Source organism: Epargyreus clarus, unplaced genomic scaffold (assembly GCF_041222505.1).
Source record: "Epargyreus clarus isolate Ecla_fem2 unplaced genomic scaffold, WU_Ecla_fem_2.2 ptg000012l, whole genome shotgun sequence".
NCBI classification, from domain to species: Eukaryota; Metazoa; Arthropoda; class Insecta; order Lepidoptera; family Hesperiidae; genus Epargyreus; species Epargyreus clarus.
This window is the reverse complement of record NW_027332220.1, coordinates 2,174,988-2,197,256: the sequence shown is the minus strand read 5'-3', so window position 1 is coordinate 2,197,256 and position 22,269 is coordinate 2,174,988. Positions and strand designations below refer to the sequence as shown.

Here is a 22,269-nt window from a genome sequence, read left to right as displayed (position 1 = left end):
TTTTAATATTTTTTGTAATCGTACTCAAGTTAATGATCAGCGTAGGTAGATAATAATAGACATAAACCTAGCTGCCACACACAAACGTCACATACGGCACACACGCACACACGCTCAAATTGATTTGATCTACCTTCCATAGTTTTTCATTCAATTTCGCATTCTTGCTTCATTGACGTTACTTTTGTTTGTAAATAATAACAGCTAGAAATAGTACGATGTGATATTACACGCGTTGCTTCGAACCGCGCATTACGTAAACTTGCCAGTGGACGCTAATTGAACAATATTTCAACAATCATAACCTATTTGGTTCTAGTTCACCATTAGTGTTGTTGAGAAATGTAAGTGAAAATGCCGCCGTTTAGAAGGAAGAAGGCTTCTAAGTCGTTTCCAGTCAAAGTGTGTACGTTGGACGCGGAATTGGAATTCAATCTTGAGGTAATTCGAGTGTTAGAAATTTTTCAATTATTCGCTTGGTGCAAAGCTGTTTGTGACTCATCTTGACCTTAGGTCACTCATGTAAATTGTAGCGATAATTAATTGTTTATTGTTTTAATTCTTAGTACTACGTTTGAACTGCATTCTTTTGTGATATTAACAAGTATAGAATTAATTAGCACTATACTGAAACTACGTCGAAGTGGGTTCGGTTTCCGGTGTGAGGAAATGTTTGCTACAATGTTTTGAATTTGGAATAAAACAAATAGAGTAGTTAAGATAAATTAAGTTTGAAATAAAATAACTTTCATTACCAATATTGAGAATTACTATTTTATCTTATGTAAAATTCTTAACAATTATAAGCAGTGATAGCCTAGTGGTTCAATCCCGGCCTCTCGTTCGGAGGTTCGAAGTTCTAAAGTCAGACATGCACCAAGTGGGTTAACCTACTTCGACTAATCCGAGAAACAAAAAAATCCTTAATGGTGCATATTGTTTATCAATTTGTACTTAGCGAGGTTGGCTATCGCCTAAACCCCTTATTCTGAAAAAACCTGCCATGCCCAGCAGTGGGATAGTAAGGGGTTGACAACATTTTCTGTACCTATTTTCTGTAACTATTTAATTGTATTTGTCGTCTGTAGTATTTATTTTCTATGAAGATTTCTATTTTCATGAAAGATGAATGATATCTGAATGGAGGTATGTAATAATTATGGTAATAGGTTTAGGTGGTAGAGTCCTTTGTGGTTCATGTCTGGAGGCACTATCGCCACTCCTAGTCCTGCCTAATAATATCAGTGTTTTCTAGATTCAACGAAAGTACAACCTAAGAATTCTACTTAAAGATTAATCAATACACAATATAGGTAACATATCATGCTTAAGCATATCCAATAAATTATGCAATTATATAAATTATGCATCATAGCAGTTACTCAATAAGAATGAGACATTGTATATCAGTGCATGCATACATAATTAATTATAAGCGATTGCATGTGATAGCCTAGTGGTTAAGAAACTGTGCCTCTTAATTATCACTTGCTAAACGGTGAAGGAAAACATCGTGAGGAAACATGAGAGATTTATAAAAAAAAAATCTCAATGTTATGTGAAGTCTACCAATACGCACTTGGCCAGCGCGGTGGACTATGGCCCAATCTTTTTCATTGTGAGAGGAGACCCGTGCCCAACAGTGGGACAGTAATGGGTAGATGATGATAATTGTTATATGTTACTCTACTGATTCCTAAATAAATTCCCAAGACATAAAACAATTCTCTATTGCCTAGGGTCGAGATTTTCAACATGTGGGTCGCGAGCCCCAGGGGTCGTATAGCCTCTTTATGAGTGCACAGGTCATGAAACTTCAATAAGTAAAATAACAATAGAATATGATATCACCAACAAAATGTTATTTTAATGCATTTACCGATGTAAATAATGTAAAAAATACTACTTACCTTAGTTATTTACTACACTACCTTAGTTATTTACCCAATACCTAAATGAAAGTAAATAACAATGTTTTACCAAATTTCATTTGTAACATAATAAAATACTGTTTAGGGACATCAAATGGGGTCGTGATACATTTTCACATATGTTGTGCCATGAAATAGTTTGACAACCACTGGCGTAGGGAATCAATCAACTTATTTACTTAATCACCTACTAAACTTAATGAAGTTTAGTAGGTGATTAAGTAAATAAGTAATGCATGTAAATTATAAAATATATCTTTTTAAGTTTTGTATAGTGTAAGTCTTTCTTATCTGGTATGGTGTGGTAAGGGAGACAGACTTTTCCGAGGCGTTCCAGCTTAGTCCTCAGGGGTAGCGGCTCATCTGTGGCCGACCTCAGGTAGGAATATCTAATCCTATCTGGGGTTGATTACAGATGTCCATGGGCGGCAGTAGCCACTTACCATCAGGTGGACTGCATGCTCGTCTGCTACTCTTATATTATAAAAAAAAATCTGGTGTTGATTACAGATGTCCATGTGTAGTAGTCACTCACCTTCATGTCTGTTGGACTGCATGCTTATCTGCTACTCCTTTATTATTAAAAAAGTAGTAGAGATTTCATATTCAATTGAAATTTACTCAAGTCTTACTTAAAATAATGACTTCACTTTAAAGGGGACCTTTAATTTGCTAAAAGGTGTATGTCAGCATGTAAATAAATAATTCAGAAATATTTAATTTCTTTATTTATGTCCATTGCAACCATTATTTATTATATTGTTCTTATCTCTGAAATTGCAATAAAGTCATTCAACTCTTATCAAAAGGAAACACTTTTAAATGAGTACTGATTACATACAATATTGTTGTAATGATTTTATATAATAACATTGGTAATGGTTGATTGTTTGCAATTTTGTTGTTATACTAGAGTAAATAACATATCTTTGAGGTCAAACAATATTTATAACTAGCAATTATTATTAAAATAAAAATGCAACTATGTACTTAAAAAAAAAATTCGCCAAGTATGAGTTGAACTCACACATGGAGGCTTCCATACCAAATAATGTTCATTATTTTTATTATTTTTATTATTTTCAACAATACTTAGTTATATGACGCAACAATAGATGGCGTTGGGGTGATGATAAATGATACGTAAACAACGTATAATAAAATTAAAATAAGTATATTAAAATATGTTTTATGGTTGTTATTTGTATTTATTATAATACCAGTTATGGTAGTAAACGGATTTCAACTGTCTTCTTAGTACGGTTTGACAGTTAGATCGAAAACTGCCGGTATCCGGTTTGTTGTATGGAGACCCATCTAATATTCAACTTTATTGCATTTTTAGTATTTGTTGTTATAGCGGCCACCGTTATGCATCCTCTGTAAATGTCAATTTTCATGTGTCTATCTATTATGGACAGACAGCAAAGTCTTAGTAATAGGGTTCCATTTTTACCCTTTGGGTACGGAACCCTAATATATGAGCACTTCCACAATTTTGATGAATCCAATAACCCCATGTTAAAATCCATCAAGTCATTTAGGCTGTAAAGGCATACCTAAGAATAACAAATATGAACCTACATACATAAGCTTGAAAAACTTCACCCTTTGCAGTCAAGTATTAACAAAAATATAAATAACTACAAATTTACAAATGCTACAAAATTAATCATTGTACTTACCATCCAACTAAATAGTAATAAATTAAGCACATTACTAATACATCAGAGGTAGAATTTGCATCTCCTTCCAAAAAGAAAAGACAAATTTCATATCATTGTAACATTGTGTGAAATCTAATTAAGTAGGTACTATGTTCAGCACAGAACTAGTCCACAATTCATATGTGACAAATGACAACTTTATTTTCACATGTTTTACAGTGGCGAGCAACAGGGCGCGATCTATTCGACCTGGTATGCAGGACCATCGGACTTCGGGAAACATGGTTCTTCGGTCTGCAGTTCGAGGACACCAAGCACTTTATAAGCTGGCTGAAGTTGGATAAGAGAGGTAAATAATATTGCATATTTATAACAACCACAAATTTGCATGGGGCGTTGATGTACATGTGATTGTGCATCTGATTATCTATATTTGATGTATCAACTGCCACTCATCGTTCAAATAAAGTTTCTTTGAACATATTGAGAAATGACATTGGCATTCTGATATTTTCAGTTAAATTTATTTGTCTAAATGGACATTGCCTTTAAGTCGACTGTAGATGCATTGCTTAGGGTTAAGATGGTATACATAACAAAGGTGAAACTAATACAAATCCCCTACAAAAACACATCAGCTATGAGGGAGTTCTTCTGCCTCATAGACCTTGCTGCAACACCATTTAATTCTGCCATATTACACCAACTTTTTTTATAAAATAGAGGTAGCAAACATACCTCATAATCAATCAGAACTTACACATGCGATTATTTATAAGTCATACCATTTGTATTTTTTATATAATTTGCAGTCCAAGACCAGTGCGTCTCCCAGATGCCGGGGACGCCGTTCATGCTGCTCTGCAAGCTGTACCCCGAGGACGTAGCCGAGGAGCTGATCCAGGAGGTGACGCAGCACCTGCTGTTCCTCCAGGTGAAGCAAGCCATCCTCAGCATGGATATCTACTGCCCGCCGGAAGCATCGGTGTTGCTGGCGAGCTATGCTGTACAGGCTAAGGTGAGGTGGATTTAGTTTCAAAAGGTGTTTATATTTTATGTATGTTCTTATGGCTGAAATTTATATGAAATGAAATGGTTTTGTAAAGTCTTAAGGGCGATTACACATGACTTGCAACGTAAACAGCATCACTAAGCTAAGATTAAATCAACCCATTACTGTCCCACTGCTGGGCACGGGTCTCCTCTCATAATGAGAAGAATTAGGTCATAGTCCACCGCGCTGGCCAAGTGCGTATTGGAAGACTTCACATACATTTGAGATTTTTTTTTATACATCTCTGAGATTATAATTACTATGACTATAGATGTTTTTAGCCGAAAATTTTACCAAAGAAACTTTGTTTCCCTAGTACGGTGATTACGACGAGAGTGCCTACAAACCCGGGATGCTGGCGAGCGAGGACCTGCTGCCGCAGCGCGTCATCGACCAATACCAGATGACGCCCGAGATGTGGGAGGAGAGGATTAAGATATGGTTAGTGTTGTAAGTGCTGGGGGTGGTGGTGGGGTGCTAGTGGCTTGGATGTTTTAATAATGTTGACGTAGTGAATAAGCATGCAGTTTGTCTGATGGTGAGTGACTACTGCTGCCTTTGGAAATCTGTAATCAATCCCAGATAAGATGAGATTAGCTGTGGTCTAAAGAACTGTGGACTCTGAGATGAACTGTGGTCGTCCACAGATGCTCTACCCCTGAGGACTAAGCTGGAATGCCTCTATAAAGTCGGGTTGTCTGCTAGAGTAACAAGTACTTTTTTTTAACGGATGTAATAGATAGAAGCGCACAGGCTAGCTGTTGGAAAGTGGTCACTGCCGCCATATAAATAAGCTGAGTTGCTACCCCTTAGAGACTAAGTCAAATGGTTAGTATGTGTCTTAGGTACCAATAGTTTGGAATTTGGAGGTAGAGGGTCGGAATCATGAAGCTATGTCTGACTGTCTGGGTGAGTCTTTTCCAGTATTGTCACAAGTTGGTGAAGCTGTAATTAGTATTATCATATTTTCTACTAGTTTTCTTATTTATTTGTTGTTTCCAGGTATGCCGACCACAAGGGCATGTCGAGAGATGAAGCTGAGATGGAATATCTTAAGATAGCACAAGATTTGGACATGTACGGTATTAACTACTTTGCGATTAATGTAAGTTATAAGTCTCTATATATGGTATATGTAATACCTCTCAAATTATTCATTTATTTCGTTAAAACTTAGATAGTCTTCTTTAATCCTACATTGTTTCAATTTTCAATGAAATTTTCCAAATAAAATAGGTAAATAAACGTTAACTATAATTATGTGTAATTAAAAAAAAGCAGTGATAGCCTAGTGGTTAAGAAACTCGGCCTCTCGATCGAGGGGCCCGAGGTTCAAATCCCAGGCACGCACCTCTGATTTTTCAAAGTTATGTGCGTATTAGAAATTAATTATCACTTGCTAAACGGTGAAGGAAGACATCGTGAGGAAACCTACATACCTGAGAGATTTATAAAAAAAAAAATCTCGAAGGTATGTGAAGTCTACCAATACGCACTTGGCCAGCGCGGTGGACTATGGCATAATCCTTCTCATTTAGAGAGGAGACCCGTGCCCAGCAGTGGGACAGTAATGGATTGTTGATGATTGATGATAATTATGTGATACCATTGGGAGACTTAGCAACTATTGTTTCAATGAGCTATTGTATACTGCAGCCGTAGACACCACGTGGTCCGCAAACCGCATGTGGGCCGTGACACATTTCTTGCGGCCCGCGGACCTAATATATCTTCTTTTGTCTTCAAATTAGAGATTATTTGTGATAATTGATAACTTTATTTTTTTGTTTACAAAATTTCTTATACTTCCGAATGCGGCCCATCATTACCTCATATTCAAATCAAATCAAATCAAATCAATTTTTTTTATTCAAAATAGGTTCTTTACAGAGCACTTTTTGAATGTCAAACTACCACCACTTCACAAGGTGTTTCGTTATGGAGAAGAAGCGGCGAAAGAAACTCCATAACACACATCTTTTTAAAAAAAATGGATTTTACAATGTTAAACTTAACCTAACTTCTACTTACTTCAGACCACACCGTTTTGTCAGTCAAATAATCACTTAGTTTATAGTACGCTTTTTTACATAGCGTTTGTTTGTTATTGGATCTATTATGCCGACAGCTGTCATAATTTATGTATTGGTGTTAATATTTCCAGAATAAAAAAGAAACAGATCTCTACCTGGGCGTGACGGCCCTCGGTCTCAATATATACGAGAAGGACAACAAACTGACCCCCAAGACAACGTTCCCGTGGTCCGAGATCAAGCACATCTCCTTCGACGACAAGAAGTTTGTCATCAAGTTCGTTGACAAGGCTGTCACGAATTTTATATTCTTTTCACCCAAGGGCATGAATAAGTTGGTGAGTATTTCAATTGTTGTTAACGTTGGTAATGAAAGGATGTGGAATGTAGAATAAAATTATTGAATTGTCTTTCTTACCAATGCATCAGATACATACATTCTTTTATATGATAGAAGTAGGAAACAAGGATGCAGTTGATCTTATGATAAGTGGCTTCTGTAACCCAGGTTAGAATACTGCCTGAGGTCGGACACAGATGCGTTATATCCTCGTATTATCCACTGCGGTAACCCCCAGAGGACTAAATTGTAACATTTCGGATAAGTATGTTTTTATTACTACACTCTTCAAATCAGAACATGGCAGTTTGGCAAAGGGAGATCTCCCGCCGGGCTAGGTGATCATGCCCGGGGAGCGGCCGTGCTTCAACAGTCTCAGTTCGGAGCTTGTATATATGCAAGATTCTTAGAAAACTTCGATAGCGTGATTCAGAATACTAGTGGCGCCATCTCTTGTCGAGTAGCGGGAGGTCGCCACAGCAGCAATTAACACTGCTGTTATTAGGTGACAAACTACCGACAACATTGAAGATTTAGTTTTGGCTGAAAAACTAGTTTCTATCAGTTACTAATTATAAACATTTTCTTTTTTTTTCACAAAGTCGTCATTGGTTGGACTGTTACAGATATTGGACCTGTGTATCGGTAACCACGACCTGTACATGCGGAGGCGGAAACCCGACACGATGGAGGTGCAGCAGATGAAGGCGCAGGCTAAGGAGGAGAAACTGGTGAGTGGTATCTTCAAAACATATTAATAAATGGTTGAAAGCTGGTTGGCACTTAGTGCTTAGTAGAGACATCAGAATCAGAAGTTAACTCCGAAAATATTTAAAGTTGGACGTAAAAAATTAAAAATGTAACTGGCCCGGAAAGTCCGAACTCGCACGAACGAACGAACGAACTAGCACGATTAATTATTTACGACTCATACAACCAAGTCATTTTGTTATATTTTTCTTGCAGTGGTTTGGTGTAAACATCTCTTTACAGTTTTCTCTCCCCTCGTCCTCCACACTCCATCATTTTTCTTTGCTATATATCCACTGTTTTTCAATGTTGATTTCTGTCTTCTTTCTTTTTAACGCATAACCAATTAATTTATGAGTATCCGTGTGACCAATAATATTAAGTGCCGCTCGTTATACAATTGCAATAATCTTTGAAAGTACCACTTGTATATCTTACTGTCACAGTAATGACTTTATTCTGTATGTATATCTAACTGTACCGTTGCGTTCCCCAGCGTCGGCAGGTGGAGCGCAACAAGCTGTCGCGCGAGAAGCAGCTGCGCGAGGCGGCGGAGCGCGAGCGCGCCGCGGCTGAGCAACGCCTGCTGCAGTACCAGGAGGAGATCCGGCTCGCCAACGAGGCCCTGGTCTGTACACTCCGCGCTAAATTACTAGTCCGTGAATATAGAAATGAATCGCGTTGCTACATTAAATTGTAGATATCAGCGGTACGACTGCGCTGGACTTCCGATATCCCCCGCTGCCCGCTCTCGACTAGGGCGACCAGCAGTGCCTACTGTTACCAGGAGGAGATCTGGTCTCTGTATCTGTGCGCCTGTGTCGCTGCAGGCCCAGTGGCGCCAGGTGGAGCGCAACAAGCTGTCACGCCAGAAGCAACTGCGTGATTTATCGATACATGGCAATCGCCAAACCTTATCTTAGATTTAAAAACATACGATATACGAGTTAGCTGTTAATTTGTATATTGCACGAATACAAAGAGCACTGGTAAAATACTCTCCTGACTTCGAACATAATGCCTAGCAGCAGAATACACAGCAACCATCTCTCCCTATTACTAGTTTATTAAAAACATTATTTGTAAAATTAATTAAGTTTCTATCAACATCACTTTCAATAAATTCCAATCAATTCTACAGAGACGGTCAGAGGAGACGGCGGAACTCCTCGCGGAGAAAGGTCGGGTTGCTGAAGAAGAAGCGTCCCTACTGGCACAGAAGGCGGCCGATGCTGAGCGGGAGAACGCCAGGCTGAGGTTATCGGCTATCAAAACTGAGGAGGAAAAGGTACTGTGAAAATACTGATAAAAAAGAAAACCAATATAATAAGAATGTAGTAATATCGCAAAGGTTTAAAATAATTCAATGAAAAGGGTAGTAATATAGCCTTTTCATTCTTGGGCTGCGGGGCCAAATAATGAAACATAATACACATATGCTCGAGAAACTTTACCCTCCGCAGTCGGGTATATTGAAATGAAAACACCTAAAATTCGTAAGGAAAATTCAAGTCTCAATTTGGTTTATTACATACAGCATGTATTATTGTTTTATTTTTTTGATAAACGCATTAATTTGATAAACGCTATGTGCGTTGTGCGCCACAATCATATAAATTTTAAGGTTAAAATAAATAAAAAGACTAAGTTATCGTAAGGGTTATGTCCCCAGGTGCACTTAGAGCGCAAGACCCGCGAGGCGGAGTTCCTAACGGCGCGGTTAGTGGAGGAGTCCGAGAAGCGGGCTGCGGAGGCGGAGCGGCTGAAGGCGGAGCTGGTCGCCGCCAAGGTCGCCGAGAAGCAGGCCAAGGAGAAACTCATCAACTTCCTCAGTAGGACGTCCACTGGGTCGCTGCCGCCGGTTAGTGTTGAATACTCTGAATTAGTTCCTAACGGCGCGGCTAGTGGAGGAGTCGGAGAAGGTTTCAACTTCCTCAGTAGGACGTCCACTGGGTCTATGGCCCCGGTGAGTTGAATACTCTGAATTAGCGCAAGACCCGTGAAGCGGAGTTGCTAACGGCCCGGCTAGTAGAGGAGTCGGAGAATCCTCATCAATTTCCTCAGTAGGACGTCTACTGGATCACTGCCGCCGGATAGTAATGTATATTCTGATTTAATAATGGATGTTGGATTTGATTTTAAAAGTCTCGGAAGTAAAAGTGCTGCAACTTACTTTGACGTGTTTTATATAAAAAAGTGCCTATATCAAGAAATGCTTCTTATCATAAAGTCTGTCTATTATACAACATTTTTGTTGATGAATAAAGAGATAATAAATAAATAAAACCTGTACAGTTACGTCCAATTTATGAAATTATTACAACAATAAAAAAAAATTATAGCTTTAAGTAGTGACAGTTTAAGGGTTGAAATTTTCTCAAAGCAAAAAACAATAATATTATTGTATGTAATGAAATTATGCAAATGTCCATCCAGACTCCCTCGTCTCTTATGTCATCAAAGACCTCTCCCTATACCCTTTTTGGGGCTTATTTAATATTCAATTGACCTCTTATCACCTTCTTCCCAGCCATCATCATCAACAGTGCCATCAAGCCTGTTTCCCTCGACGTGTTCCTTGCCAGCGGAGCTAGGGGGCGAAGTTATAATGAACGGCGGCAGTCCGACAGAGTCCGAACTGAACTCCTACCAACTGTTGCCTGATGATCACGACCCGCATATACATAGACTGTCGTTGGAGATTGAAAAGGAACGGTACGTTTGTTTCATGTTATAAATTTAAAAAATATATATTTTACCTGTCATGTTGATATGTCACCTGTATTGGGAGATGTATACAAAATACAAATACAAATACAAAAGTCTTTATTTGTAGAATAAGGTGCATACATTGGTGTTACAGTCAAGAATTTTCGCTCATTCTGCCATAAATGGCGTACAAATATAATTTTAAGTCGCATTTTATGAGTTCAAATTATTAAATTGTAGATACTAATATTGGAAAGTACTTGTATAAGAGTAGCGTTAAAGGCGCGCATGCGTGTGAAGATTTTTTAAAGGCGTGGAAAGTGTTGCTTGCTTTGCGCGTTCGCACGCGGCGGGTGTCCGCTCGTAAACTGTTTCTCCGAATCAGTCAATCGTCACTATATGCCGCGGTTGCACGCGGCGGCTACCCGCTTCGGGTTGTAGGCCGTAGAGAACGGATGCCCGCTTCGCACATACACGCGAATTTTAGCGGAGGCCCTTTTTAATGATGCAGTATTGTTCGTATTATTTGTTTCGTTAATCAATTTAAATGAATGGATTTGAATGAACATATTTATTTATTTAGAAATTAATTGAGTTGCCGTTGAATGTATGCAACTGTATTTTGTGTTTCAGCGTGGAGTACCTGGCGAAGTCGAAACACCTACAACAGCAGCTGGACGAGTTGCGTTGCGAGTTCTCAGTGTTGCGCGTGGAGCAGCCCGCCGCGCTCGACCGACTGCACGAGGCTCGCGCCCGCGCCGGGGACGACAAGTACACCACGCTGCGCCGCCTCAAGCAGGGCTCCACCAACACCCGCGTCGCCTTCTACGAGGAGCTGTAGCCAGGTGAGCGCGACTGTACACCACGCTGCGCCGCCTCAAGCAGGGCTCCACCAACACCCGCGTCGCCTTCTACGAGGAGCTGTAGCCAGGTGAGCGCGACTGTACACCACGCTGCGCCGCCTCAAGCAGGGCTCCACCAACACCCGCGTCGCCTTCTACGAGGAGCTGTAGCCAGGTGAGCGCGACTGTACACCACGCTGCGCCGCCTCAAGCAGGGCTCCACCAACACCCGCGTCGCCTTCTACGAGGAGCTGTAGCCAGGTGAGCGCGACTGTACACCACGCTGCGCCGCCTCAAGCAGGGCTCCACCAACACCCGCGTCGCCTTCTACGAGGAGCTGTAGCCAGGTGAGCGCGACTGTACACCACGCTGCGCCGCCTCAAGCAGGGCTCCACCAACACCCGCGTCGCCTTCTACGAGGAGCTGTAGCCAGGTGAGCGCGACTGTACACCACGCTGCGCCGCCTCAAGCAGGGCTCCACCAACACCCGCGTCGCCTTCTACGAGGAGCTGTAGCCAGGTGAGCGCGACTGTACACCACGCTGCGCCGCCTCAAGCAGGGCTCCACCAACACCCGCGTCGCCTTCTACGAGGAGCTGTAGCCAGGTGAGCGCGACTGTACACCACGCTGCGCCGCCTCAAGCAGGGCTCCACCAACACCCGCGTCGCCTTCTACGAGGAGCTGTAGCCAGGTGAGCGCGACTGTACACCACGCTGCGCCGCCTCAAGCAGGGCTCCACCAACACCCGCGTCGCCTTCTACGAGGAGCTGTAGCCAGGTGAGCGCGACTGTACACCACGCTGCGCCGCCTCAAGCAGGGCTCCACCAACACCCGCGTCGCCTTCTACGAGGAGCTGTAGCCAGGTGAGCGCGACAGTACACCGCCCTGCGCCGCCTCAAGCAGGGCTCCACCAACACCCTGTTGCTGTACAATAAAACTTCTTGGATTGGTTATTAAGTTACTGTATTCAAAGGTAAGAAATTACAAATAAACACTCATATTGGAGACAGTGTGTGACGAGCGACCACGAGTAGCGAACTGGCACCGCAGGCACCGCTAGTGCAGGGCGTCGATCGTAGTGATGTACGTAGACATTTATGCGTGCGATATTTTAAGTTTTAATGTAATTTCTCAAGTTAGAAATAATTCGTAAATGTATTTCTTTGCCAATAACTTTCACGGAGTGAACTTCTGCTTAAATCGAACGACGTATATATTATTAATATGTCGTGTGTCACTGATACTATAATCTCAAGCCTGCAAAATTTGTTTCTTTTTTCAGGTGCCAGAAAGCCATATACGGTACGTGATTCAACTAGTAAATTAGAAATTGACATACGAAAATGTATTAAGAGGCTTGTTTCTAAAGTGGTAAGTGCTGTTACTACTTAATAAGGAATTCTGTGCTCGGTAAATATTCCTATACAATACATTTTTACTAAGAAAATATTGAATGATTTCAGATAGCACATAATATGAATTGTAGATAATTATGTTCATATACGTGCAGGGGTGTGTGTGCGTGTGTTGTTTATATGTATGAATATTTCGTATGTTTTAAGGTGGTTGTTATCAAAAATCTAATATATAAAATTCTCGTGTCACAGTTTTCGTTGCCATACTCCTCCGAAACGGCTTGACCGAATTTTATGAAATTTTTTGTGCTTATCCGGTATCTATGAGAATCGGCCAACATCTATTTTTCATCCCCCTAAATGTTAGGGGTAGTACAACCCTAAATTTTTTTTTATTTATATGGCAATACAACGTTTTCTGGGTCAGCTAGTAATGTATAATGAGGACTTAGGGTATATTTCAGTCCGAAAAGGCACTCTTAATATTTCATAGATTACATATTTAATTATTACCTATTGTAAATATGTAATGATTTAATCAATGAGATAAAATAAGATCAAAAATAACAGGTTTTCGTTAGTTTTATTGAATCATGAATTAAATTATTATTGCCGAAAAGTTTTTTTAAGGACTTTTTTTGATAATTCCCATATTAAAACATACTATATAATATCGTACATACAATATTAAATCACCGACATATAATCTTGCGCGCATATACGAGAACTATAAAATTATGACAAAAAAAATAGTTTTATTTTTTTACTTGGAAACGTTATTGTATACTGAAATATGTCACAAGTTATCTTTACATGTTAATATTAATAGATATATTAAGATAAAATTTATAATTTTTACATAAAAATCCTCAATTGACTGAACACTTTCCTAAATTGTTTTTATATCGTAAAATATCATATTTATACGCTTTTATATTTAACACAATTTTACTACTTCTTGATGTATTGTATATAAAAGGGTAATTCGACAAATTTGGAACTTACTTCAATGATTCAATGTACTAAATCAATGTAAACATTTTAAAAGTTTTATGAAAATTAATCTCGTTCAAATTTAATAAAATAAACAATCTCCCAAGTACACTACTTTTTGAAAAGTTTCACCTCGAGTCTTTTCGTATGAGGTAATAAATGGTAACAATTGAGTTGAAAATGTCAAGAAGTACTAGAATTGGATACTCCTACTTGTTTAGATAGTTACAATTATGTATATTTTTAATGCAAAATACTAGGTATGGGTTTGATTCGTAAAATACATACAAAATAAAAATCGACCTAGCGTAGCCCTAGAAATAACTTTCGTTCTGAACCAAAAATATAATATATCCATATAACTTAGGAATATTAGAGGCCTAAGATTTAAAACAGAGAATGGAAGGCCATTTGGTTGTTATAGTCTGCGCCAAACTGCTAGTCTGCTCTGAATATAGAAACGAATCGCGTCAAATGTCAAATTATAGATATTAACGGGACGAAGACACGCGGGACCCCTCCGTTACCCGTCCGCTGCCGCTCTCGCCCACGGTTACATAGCTGCGTTAGTATGCCCTTACGTTGCTACGGAATATATCCTTGTAGTTGTGTACAACAACTTCAGAGCGGACTAACAGTTTGGCGCGGACTATACTACTCTGTTTCTGGATAAGGCACTCTAAATAGGCAATCGCCCGGTATTTACGCCTTTCATTATTTGTATTTTACGAATGAACTCTAAATACACATTAGTTGGCTGAGTATGTTACTAAAAATATATAAATACGCTTTTTATACTATAGAATACTATCGTAATAAGATCTGGTTATTTAATGTTCCACATACATTTCTGTAGTTGTAAGGTTTTACCATTTTTTATTTAATGGACCAGTAAGGTATAGGCACATATTGGTACCTGGTTTATTGGTGAAATGTCTTCAATCAACATAAAAATGATTTGAACTAAACAAAAAATGTATATACTTATATTTGTATATAATATATTTTGGAGGTAATGGTGCTATTGAATATGCAATATGAATATGAAAAAGGTTATCTAAATATATAATATATATAACTGAAAGGTGACTGACTGACATAGTGATCTATCATCATCCAAACCACTGGACGGATCGGGCTGAAATTTGTCATGCAGGTAGATGTTATGACGTAGGCATCCGGTAAGCAAGGATTTTGATCAATTCTACACCCAAGGGGATAAAATAGGGGATGAAGATATTACTTCGTAACGCGAGCGAAGCCGCAGGCAAAAGCTCGTTATATATATATATATTTATAATAACCTTTTATGGTATTAACATTCTTATACTGTTACTGCTGCTCGGACAAAATAATGGGATTAATTATTATGACTTTTGCAATATGGATATGACACACGTAAAACATGTGACACCAAGAAGTTATTGTCCTCGAAATATAATTATTACATGCAAATTATATTGCCAGTTAAATTACTACTCAATGTAAGGGCAATATGAATATGCATATTATAATCATATTAGATTGATATTACATATGTCCAAAACAAATAAATATGATAAAGCAATATGAATATGTGATATCATATTGTAATTGCTTATAAATTTGGAGAAGGGCAGCTAAATTATATTGCCTCCGAACAATAATGTTGTCGAGTGTCGTTGCGAAATGTATTAAAATATGTAATACAATGTTTTAAATTAATGTTACATATAAGATACCACTAGGTACCAATATGAATGAAGCAAACATCTTATCCACTTTAAATGCTATTTGTAGACGCACAATAGTTGTAAAATTTTATATGTATGTACTATGTATCTTTACTTAAGAATGTTTATTTTTTTATTTCTGGTGGTTAAAAACTTGCTATAGGGCTCGTACACAAAACTGCGATGCGACGCGATGCGAATTCGCAACGCGACACGAATTGCTGCGATGCGATTTCGTGTGTCAAGGTGTCTCCCACCGTGACCATTCCTTCGACGACCGTCAACCGTACTGAACTTATTTTGAAAACTAGGTCGCGACATGAATCGTAAAAAGTCGCACTTTTGTTTTTGCTTACGAGATACAGTAAAGAGTAACAAAGAAGATTTTGAGTTCATCCATTTATCATATATCATTAATTTTATATTTAGTTTCCCAAAGAACGGCGTTCTTCAATCAGTAATATGAAAAGTCAACGTCGTACCTTGTCATTTTTTTTTACATTAAAGTATACATACGTCTTCCCACCCAACAAATACAGGTCTGTGCATTTTCCCCACACGCTGTCTCAGAACGAACTAAAAATGGCGACAACAAGTGTGACGAAACATTGCAGGAATGCGCGGTGCGAATTAATTCGCAAGTTTTTGCGATGCGTCGGGGTACTCGCAGATTTTTACGATGCGACGTCGCATCGCAGTTTTGTGTACGAGCCCATAGAGTCTAATATTTTATACAAATAAAGGATATTGTTGCAATAGACATTATGTTCACGACTTATTAGAGGGTAGCTAATAATAATATCATTTTTATATATTAAAAAGAATAGGTGTGAAACAACTTTTTTTCAATTTTTGGTTATCATCTGTGATTTATTGTAATGTATGAGATTTGTGATCATTTCCGTAGTAGATATATATTAATAATCTTTGAATATGATAAAGAATAATATATTACTTTTGCAATTAAGTGGATAAGTTGTTCTTCCAGCCATCGGAGAGTTCAAATTTATGTACCAGACCATTCTCTTACGTACCTTTGATATACTTTAATACTAATTGTAAGATGTGTTTTTTCTATTAAATAAGTTATAATAAATATATACAGACTCCGAGTCATATGTAACAAGTGCTGCCATCTATGGCTTACTTTTCGACTATAGATTTAGATGTGCCTTTCTTAATTTATAAATTAAGAATATATCTTATTATGAATTAAATGTTGCCATTTTTGGACGCCGTTGCGATATATTTTCCATCAGTTTGATGGTTGAATTTGAATGTGCCTTTTTATCATGTAAGTAATAATTTTCAAATACTACTTTTACTCATAAATAATGTGCATTCTAAATGTTACTTTTATTCTACGAATTCTATATTTCATAGAATATAGTTTATCGTATGAAGTTTATTTTTTTAATTACATAGGAAAATTTATAATCAATATTTTGAATTTTAAAGGTACAAATCAATACATAAAATATACATAATGAATCAATTTTTAAAAGTGTTAAAAATAGTTAAATAAAATTTACCCTGCATATTGTTGATCAGATGGATGGATGGAAGGATATTCTCTATAATTCTATATGGATGGTATAACTGTTTAATCGACATAATATTTTGTGTAACTTCAAAAGTAAGTAATGCGTTAAACGCATGACAATTGTTTGTTTTTTACATACTAGTTATATTTTGTCTCATATAATTGTTTCACATATTTGCATCTCTATTTATGAGTACCTCGGTTTCCATAATGTGTGAGCGAGACCATGTAGCCGTCATTTTGGATTTGAATTCATTGAACCAAATTATACACAAAAATTGTCTCATCGAAAAATTAAATATTTTATACAACCGAAATCTTAATAAAATAATGAAGTTATAAAAAAAACTATAGTATTTAAAAACGTTGTCTATAAATTATATTATGTAAGTCTTGCGCAAATAGTATTGTACTATTCAAAACCTTATTTTGTATAAGTCCAAAATGAAATGTAACTTTTGTCTTATGTGGCGAACCTACAATAAACCATATTTTTCGTAGAATGGTCATGTTAATGTTTGGACTAAGAATGGATAATATATGAAAATAAGTCTCCTTATTCATATTAAAATACCAGTTTTTATGTATTGTATCCTGTCATTTATTACTGTTTTCATAGTAAAAACTTTAAAAGGGCTAAAATATAAATATTTTGGACTATGAAATTAATTAAATGATTAAGGAGATTTTTATTTTTCAATGATTTTCCTATATATACAGACAAGAGTTTTTTTTACCATACTATTTAATTAAAATTCTTCCCAAATAACAAACTATGTCTGCACAGGTATCAAAGCCTCTGGAATCGATAATAATATCGATTTTATGGCTATATCGATACAAAATCGATGTTAATAATAATGAAATTGTGATTGTAATAAATTCTTATGTTAACCGTTCATAAAGTGCCTTGTAAAAGATATTTAGAAGCTATTTTTTGTAAATATATTTATAGTCATTTTTAATGAGATGTTTTATTTTACCGAATAGTGTTAAGTATTAGTTATTACCCAATTACTATTATATTTATGCTTTTTATAAGATTCAGGTAATGAACGAACATCCAGTCATGCTGTAAATGGTCACTGCCGCCCATTGTCGATTGTAATACTCTTCGATCACTAATAAGAACTTAGTGATCGAAGGTAATACTGCATATAGAGCAGGAGGTTCTATCTGAAGTCGATTACTGATACATTGCCTATCTAGAAGACTTAGTTGGACTAATTGACTTTATAATGATATATGTCCATGACATGTAAACTGGTCTGTTAATAAAAAACTCTCGTGAGGAGATAAAAATGAGTTTTAAATTCATTATGGTTTGATAAAGGCATATCTTCTGCTGTGCTAGGTGGCCATGCCTTGGATTGACCATGACCCTAGTTTTGGGCTTATATTTACTTATGTGGAAAACTTTGCTGACGTCAATATACGTAGGGCGCTAGTTTCGAGAAGTCATGAGAAACAATTTTAATTGATTATTGGATAGGACATATTAATAAAAAACATATCAACATATATAACTTGGCGTTTAATTTGAAAAATATACACCAGAATCTTATAACAATATAATTATTTCTATATTACGATTGTATAGAATATAATTATTATTATGTACAATTCGTCAAGGGACCGCAGCGGCGTTCCAACAAATAAATTAATGAACAACATTATATTTTAATACATACGTACAAACATACAGCATTTCCCTTTATACAATATATCTACTTAAAAATTAAGGTGTTCTTTTTGTGCTGGGTATACATTTACACGTTTTTAATAATAATTAGTATAATAACATATTACATTACATATGTTATGCTGCGTCCACACGCTTGCCAAGCTTCAACAAACCGTTACAATATCAAACGTGTGGAGAGAGCGTTTGAACACTCACGCTTGCGACCTCCCTCGGCCACGGACGATTTAGCTAAAATATTGTTTTGACCGGGATAACCCCCATGTAATTAAGCGGCCTTATTAAACCAGCCTTATAGTTACAGTCCACTCTTTTATTTGAGTCCCAGGACCCTAACAGTAGCCGATCCAATAGTGTCAGTTTTTGAGTATTAGCCGCAAGCGTTCGCGACGCGTCCACACGTTTGTGCGTTTGTTGAGGTTTGATTGCGCCAAGCGTGTGGTTGCAGCATTAGGCCTCCTTGCCAAAGAAATACATGGACACAAAGTATTGAGTAAGACGCAAAAATCGTAGAAATAGTCTTGTTATGTATGTTTTTGTACATTTTATATTCTCTTATTATATTTTACGGAATATTTAATATTATGGAAGCAATAAGTATAATTTTTTTCAATAAAGATTGCAATACAGATTATTCAATGGCGCTACTTCTATTTACTCTTCCATTTCTCTATATGTAAGCGAGAAATACATAAATATATAGTTAGTAAACTTCACCTATTACCAACACAGCATCTCCAAATATCATCAGGGTCCTACCACTTCCCAATGCTGTATTAGTGGTAATAATATGAAGCGAAATATTACAATCCTCAACTTAACCCTTTTCAAGGTAGAGGCAGTATACATGCCACCAAAAAAAATATTTTTTTATTCTCGACTGTATCTTTCACCGGTATTTTATTTTTTATTGATGGCAGCATCAATGATTTTTACGTCAAAAATGAGCATCCTTTTGACAAATGCTTGACAACTGTCAATTTGAAGTCGTCCATTATCGCTTGAAAGTTGTGATTTTCGGTTAGAATTTTTCATCCAGTTGCATCTTCTAAGATTTTGGCTAAAATGGTAAGAAAAGTAATTTATTTTATTCATTTGTTTTTATTTATTACGTTTTACGTGTAATTTTGGCTATGAATGTGTTGAAATTGGTTTTATTGTAAATTTTATTGGTGGCCGTATCTATGCCACTGCCTGCTCACTGACATGTTTTGGTGGCAGTATAAATGCCATTGCCTGTTTGTATTGCAGGCGTACTTGCGTGATGAAGATATTGTAAATGAACTTGAGCAGATGTTTGGACTTCCTGAAGATCCTGACAACTCAGAAGATGAGTACGAGGGCGAAGATGGTATAGAAACCAATTTTGATATTCGTGCGATGTTAGAAGACCAAGATATTGTTCAAAATCAAGGAAGTCCAACACCTGGACCATCAAGACGGAGTCCAGTAGATGTGGGTTTGCTTTCTCCTAATGCAGGTGAAATAGAAAATATTGATCCTAACATAGGAGTACCTGATATTGAAAATAGCGAAGACGAAGAAATATTGCGACCAGTCAGGCCTTCACGAGTATCGAATCTGCGCTCTCGGCATATTTTGGAGTCTTCTCCGGAATCTTCTGCAGACTCTTCTTCAGAAGATGAGGACGACAATGACTGGAGAAAAGGTATGTGGTCGGACAGGCCAAGTGCTGATAAATTTGACGAAGCCACCTTGAAAACTAAAGTTTTTTTTCCGAGCAGGACTTCTCCAGTGGCTTATTTTTCAAGGTATTTTTCTGAAGAAGTAGTTGATCACATAGTTGAGCAAACTAATTTGTATGCCTCTCAAAAACAGACCCAAAATTGGGAACCTGTTAGAAAATCGGATATTGATGCGTTTTTGGGAATTATCATTCTGATGGGTATACATGTTTTACCATCTATAGACCTATATTGGTCTAGTGACCCATTTTTTAGAGTGGACGAAATTGCGCAAGTAATGGCATGTAAAAGGTTCAAAAAAATTTTAGAAAATCTTCATTTGAATGATAATTCCAAGACTCCTGCAAAAACAAGTCAGGAATATGACAAATTATACAAAGTTCGCCCTGTCTTGGAATTATTGAATTGTGCATGCCAAAGAGAAGCGAAACAAACTACTTCTCAGAGCATCGATGAAGCTATGATACGGTTCAAAGGCGTATCATCTCTAAAACAGTACATGCCAGCTAAACCCATAAAAAGGGGATTCAAGGTTTGGGTTCGCGCAGATAGTGTAACTGGTTATGTATATGAATTTCAAATTTACACCGGTAAAAATGACAATAATACACCGGAGTTAGGTTTGGGTGCCAATGTTGTCAAAGCCCTGACAAAATCTCTAATTGACGAGAAAGTTCAAGCTCATGTTGCTTTCGACAATTTTTTTTCCTCATATCCTTTGATGGAATACCTTTATGAACATGGTATTTACTCCACTGCCACCGTAAATGTAAATAGAGCAGACTTACCGAAATTCGTAAAAGGGAAAAAAGGGAAAGTAAAGCTTGACCGCGGAAACTACAAATGGAGAGTGAAGAATAATGTTGGGTTCATGATTTGGAAGGATACAAAAAACGTCACAGTGTTGAGTACAGCTTTTCATCCTATGGAAAAAACTTTTTGTCAACGAACGATGAAGGATGGCACAAAGAAGAGTTTTCCTTGCCCTTTGGCAATCACTGAATACACCAAGAGGATGGGAGGAGTCGATAGGTTCGATCAAAAAAGAGGCACATATGAGGTTGGACGACGGAATAGGCGTTGGTGGTGCCGGATTTTTTATTTCCTAATCGATCTAGCTATCACAAATGCGTTCATATTACAATCTGTTTCACCGCGAAATCATGGACCCCCATCGAATCTACAGTTTCGCATCTCGATTGCTAGATCGCTTATCGGAAACTACACATCGAGAAAGAGGAGCCTTTCTAGCGAACCCAATTTTATTGCAAAGAAGAAGAGAGCTACAGGCAGTACCAACTACCAGAAAGTCGTAGGAGTGCATGACGACATTCGTTTCCAAGATGTTGGAAAACATTTGATAGACAAGTCTGACACACCGCGCAGATGCCGTTTGTGTAGTACAAAGACAAATAACGTAAGAACCAAGTTGTCATGTACGACTTGTAAAGTATTTCTTTGTGCTTTCCCTTGTTTTACTCAATTTCACCAAAAGAATTGAAGATTGAATTAGCTCTTATGTGTGTTATTTTATAAGAAATATTGACTGATGAGCATAATAATACTAAATGTAAAGAACCAAAGTTTCAAAAGATCTCAAATGTTCACTAGTTAGACCTAAGCATATTTTTATAAAGAAAAGCATCTAAAAATAAATCTTTTTGTGTTGATAATTATTACATGGTTTTATTTCTAATTTCATAAAATGTAAACATTGAAAAAAAAATGGAATTTACTTAATTTACAGAAATATTACCCTCATAGTATGGGCAGTGGCACATATACTGCCACCAAATTTTCCACACATTTCCCAAGACTTTTCCGATTTAAAAAAAATCTTAAAAATCAATTAAAAATACCCATATTAACATATCAAAATTTCATTTCTGTACTACCTCTAGTTTTCTCGGCCTTATAAAGGGTTAATAAAGC

The 22,269-nt window shown here is 37.2% G+C and overlaps 1 protein-coding gene and 1 long non-coding RNA gene across 3 annotated transcripts; one reads left to right on the top strand and one right to left on the bottom strand.

The window, feature by feature from the left end:
- The first annotated feature begins 86 nt into the window (after positions 1–86).
- Positions 87–14,736, top strand: Mer (ezrin/radixin/moesin family protein merlin). Of its 2 annotated transcripts, none has more exons than XM_073078091.1 (13): positions 87–441; positions 3,818–3,947; positions 4,411–4,616; positions 4,969–5,093; positions 5,655–5,757; positions 6,817–7,023; positions 7,652–7,756; positions 8,272–8,403; positions 8,917–9,063; positions 9,448–9,741; positions 10,306–10,490; positions 11,118–11,329; positions 12,609–14,736. In XM_073078091.1, exons 1-12 carry the CDS (start codon positions 355–357, stop codon positions 11,323–11,325), a joined length of 1,929 nt encoding a protein of 642 aa, XP_072934192.1. In that variant the 5' UTR covers positions 87–354; the 3' UTR covers positions 11,326–11,329; positions 12,609–14,736. The 2 variants fall into 2 exon arrangements, with proteins under 2 accessions (XP_072934192.1, XP_072934194.1); XM_073078093.1 differs by having other exon boundaries at positions 343–441; positions 9,448–9,636.
- A 4,712-nt stretch (positions 14,737–19,448) lies between these two features.
- On the bottom strand, positions 19,449–22,268 carry LOC140746090 (uncharacterized). The gene is made up of 2 exons (XR_012102746.1): positions 22,233–22,268; positions 19,449–19,691 (listed from the first exon to the last, which is right to left on the bottom strand). It is a non-coding gene; the product is annotated as an uncharacterized LOC140746090 (long non-coding RNA).
- Between the last annotated feature and the right edge of the window lies 1 nt (position 22,269).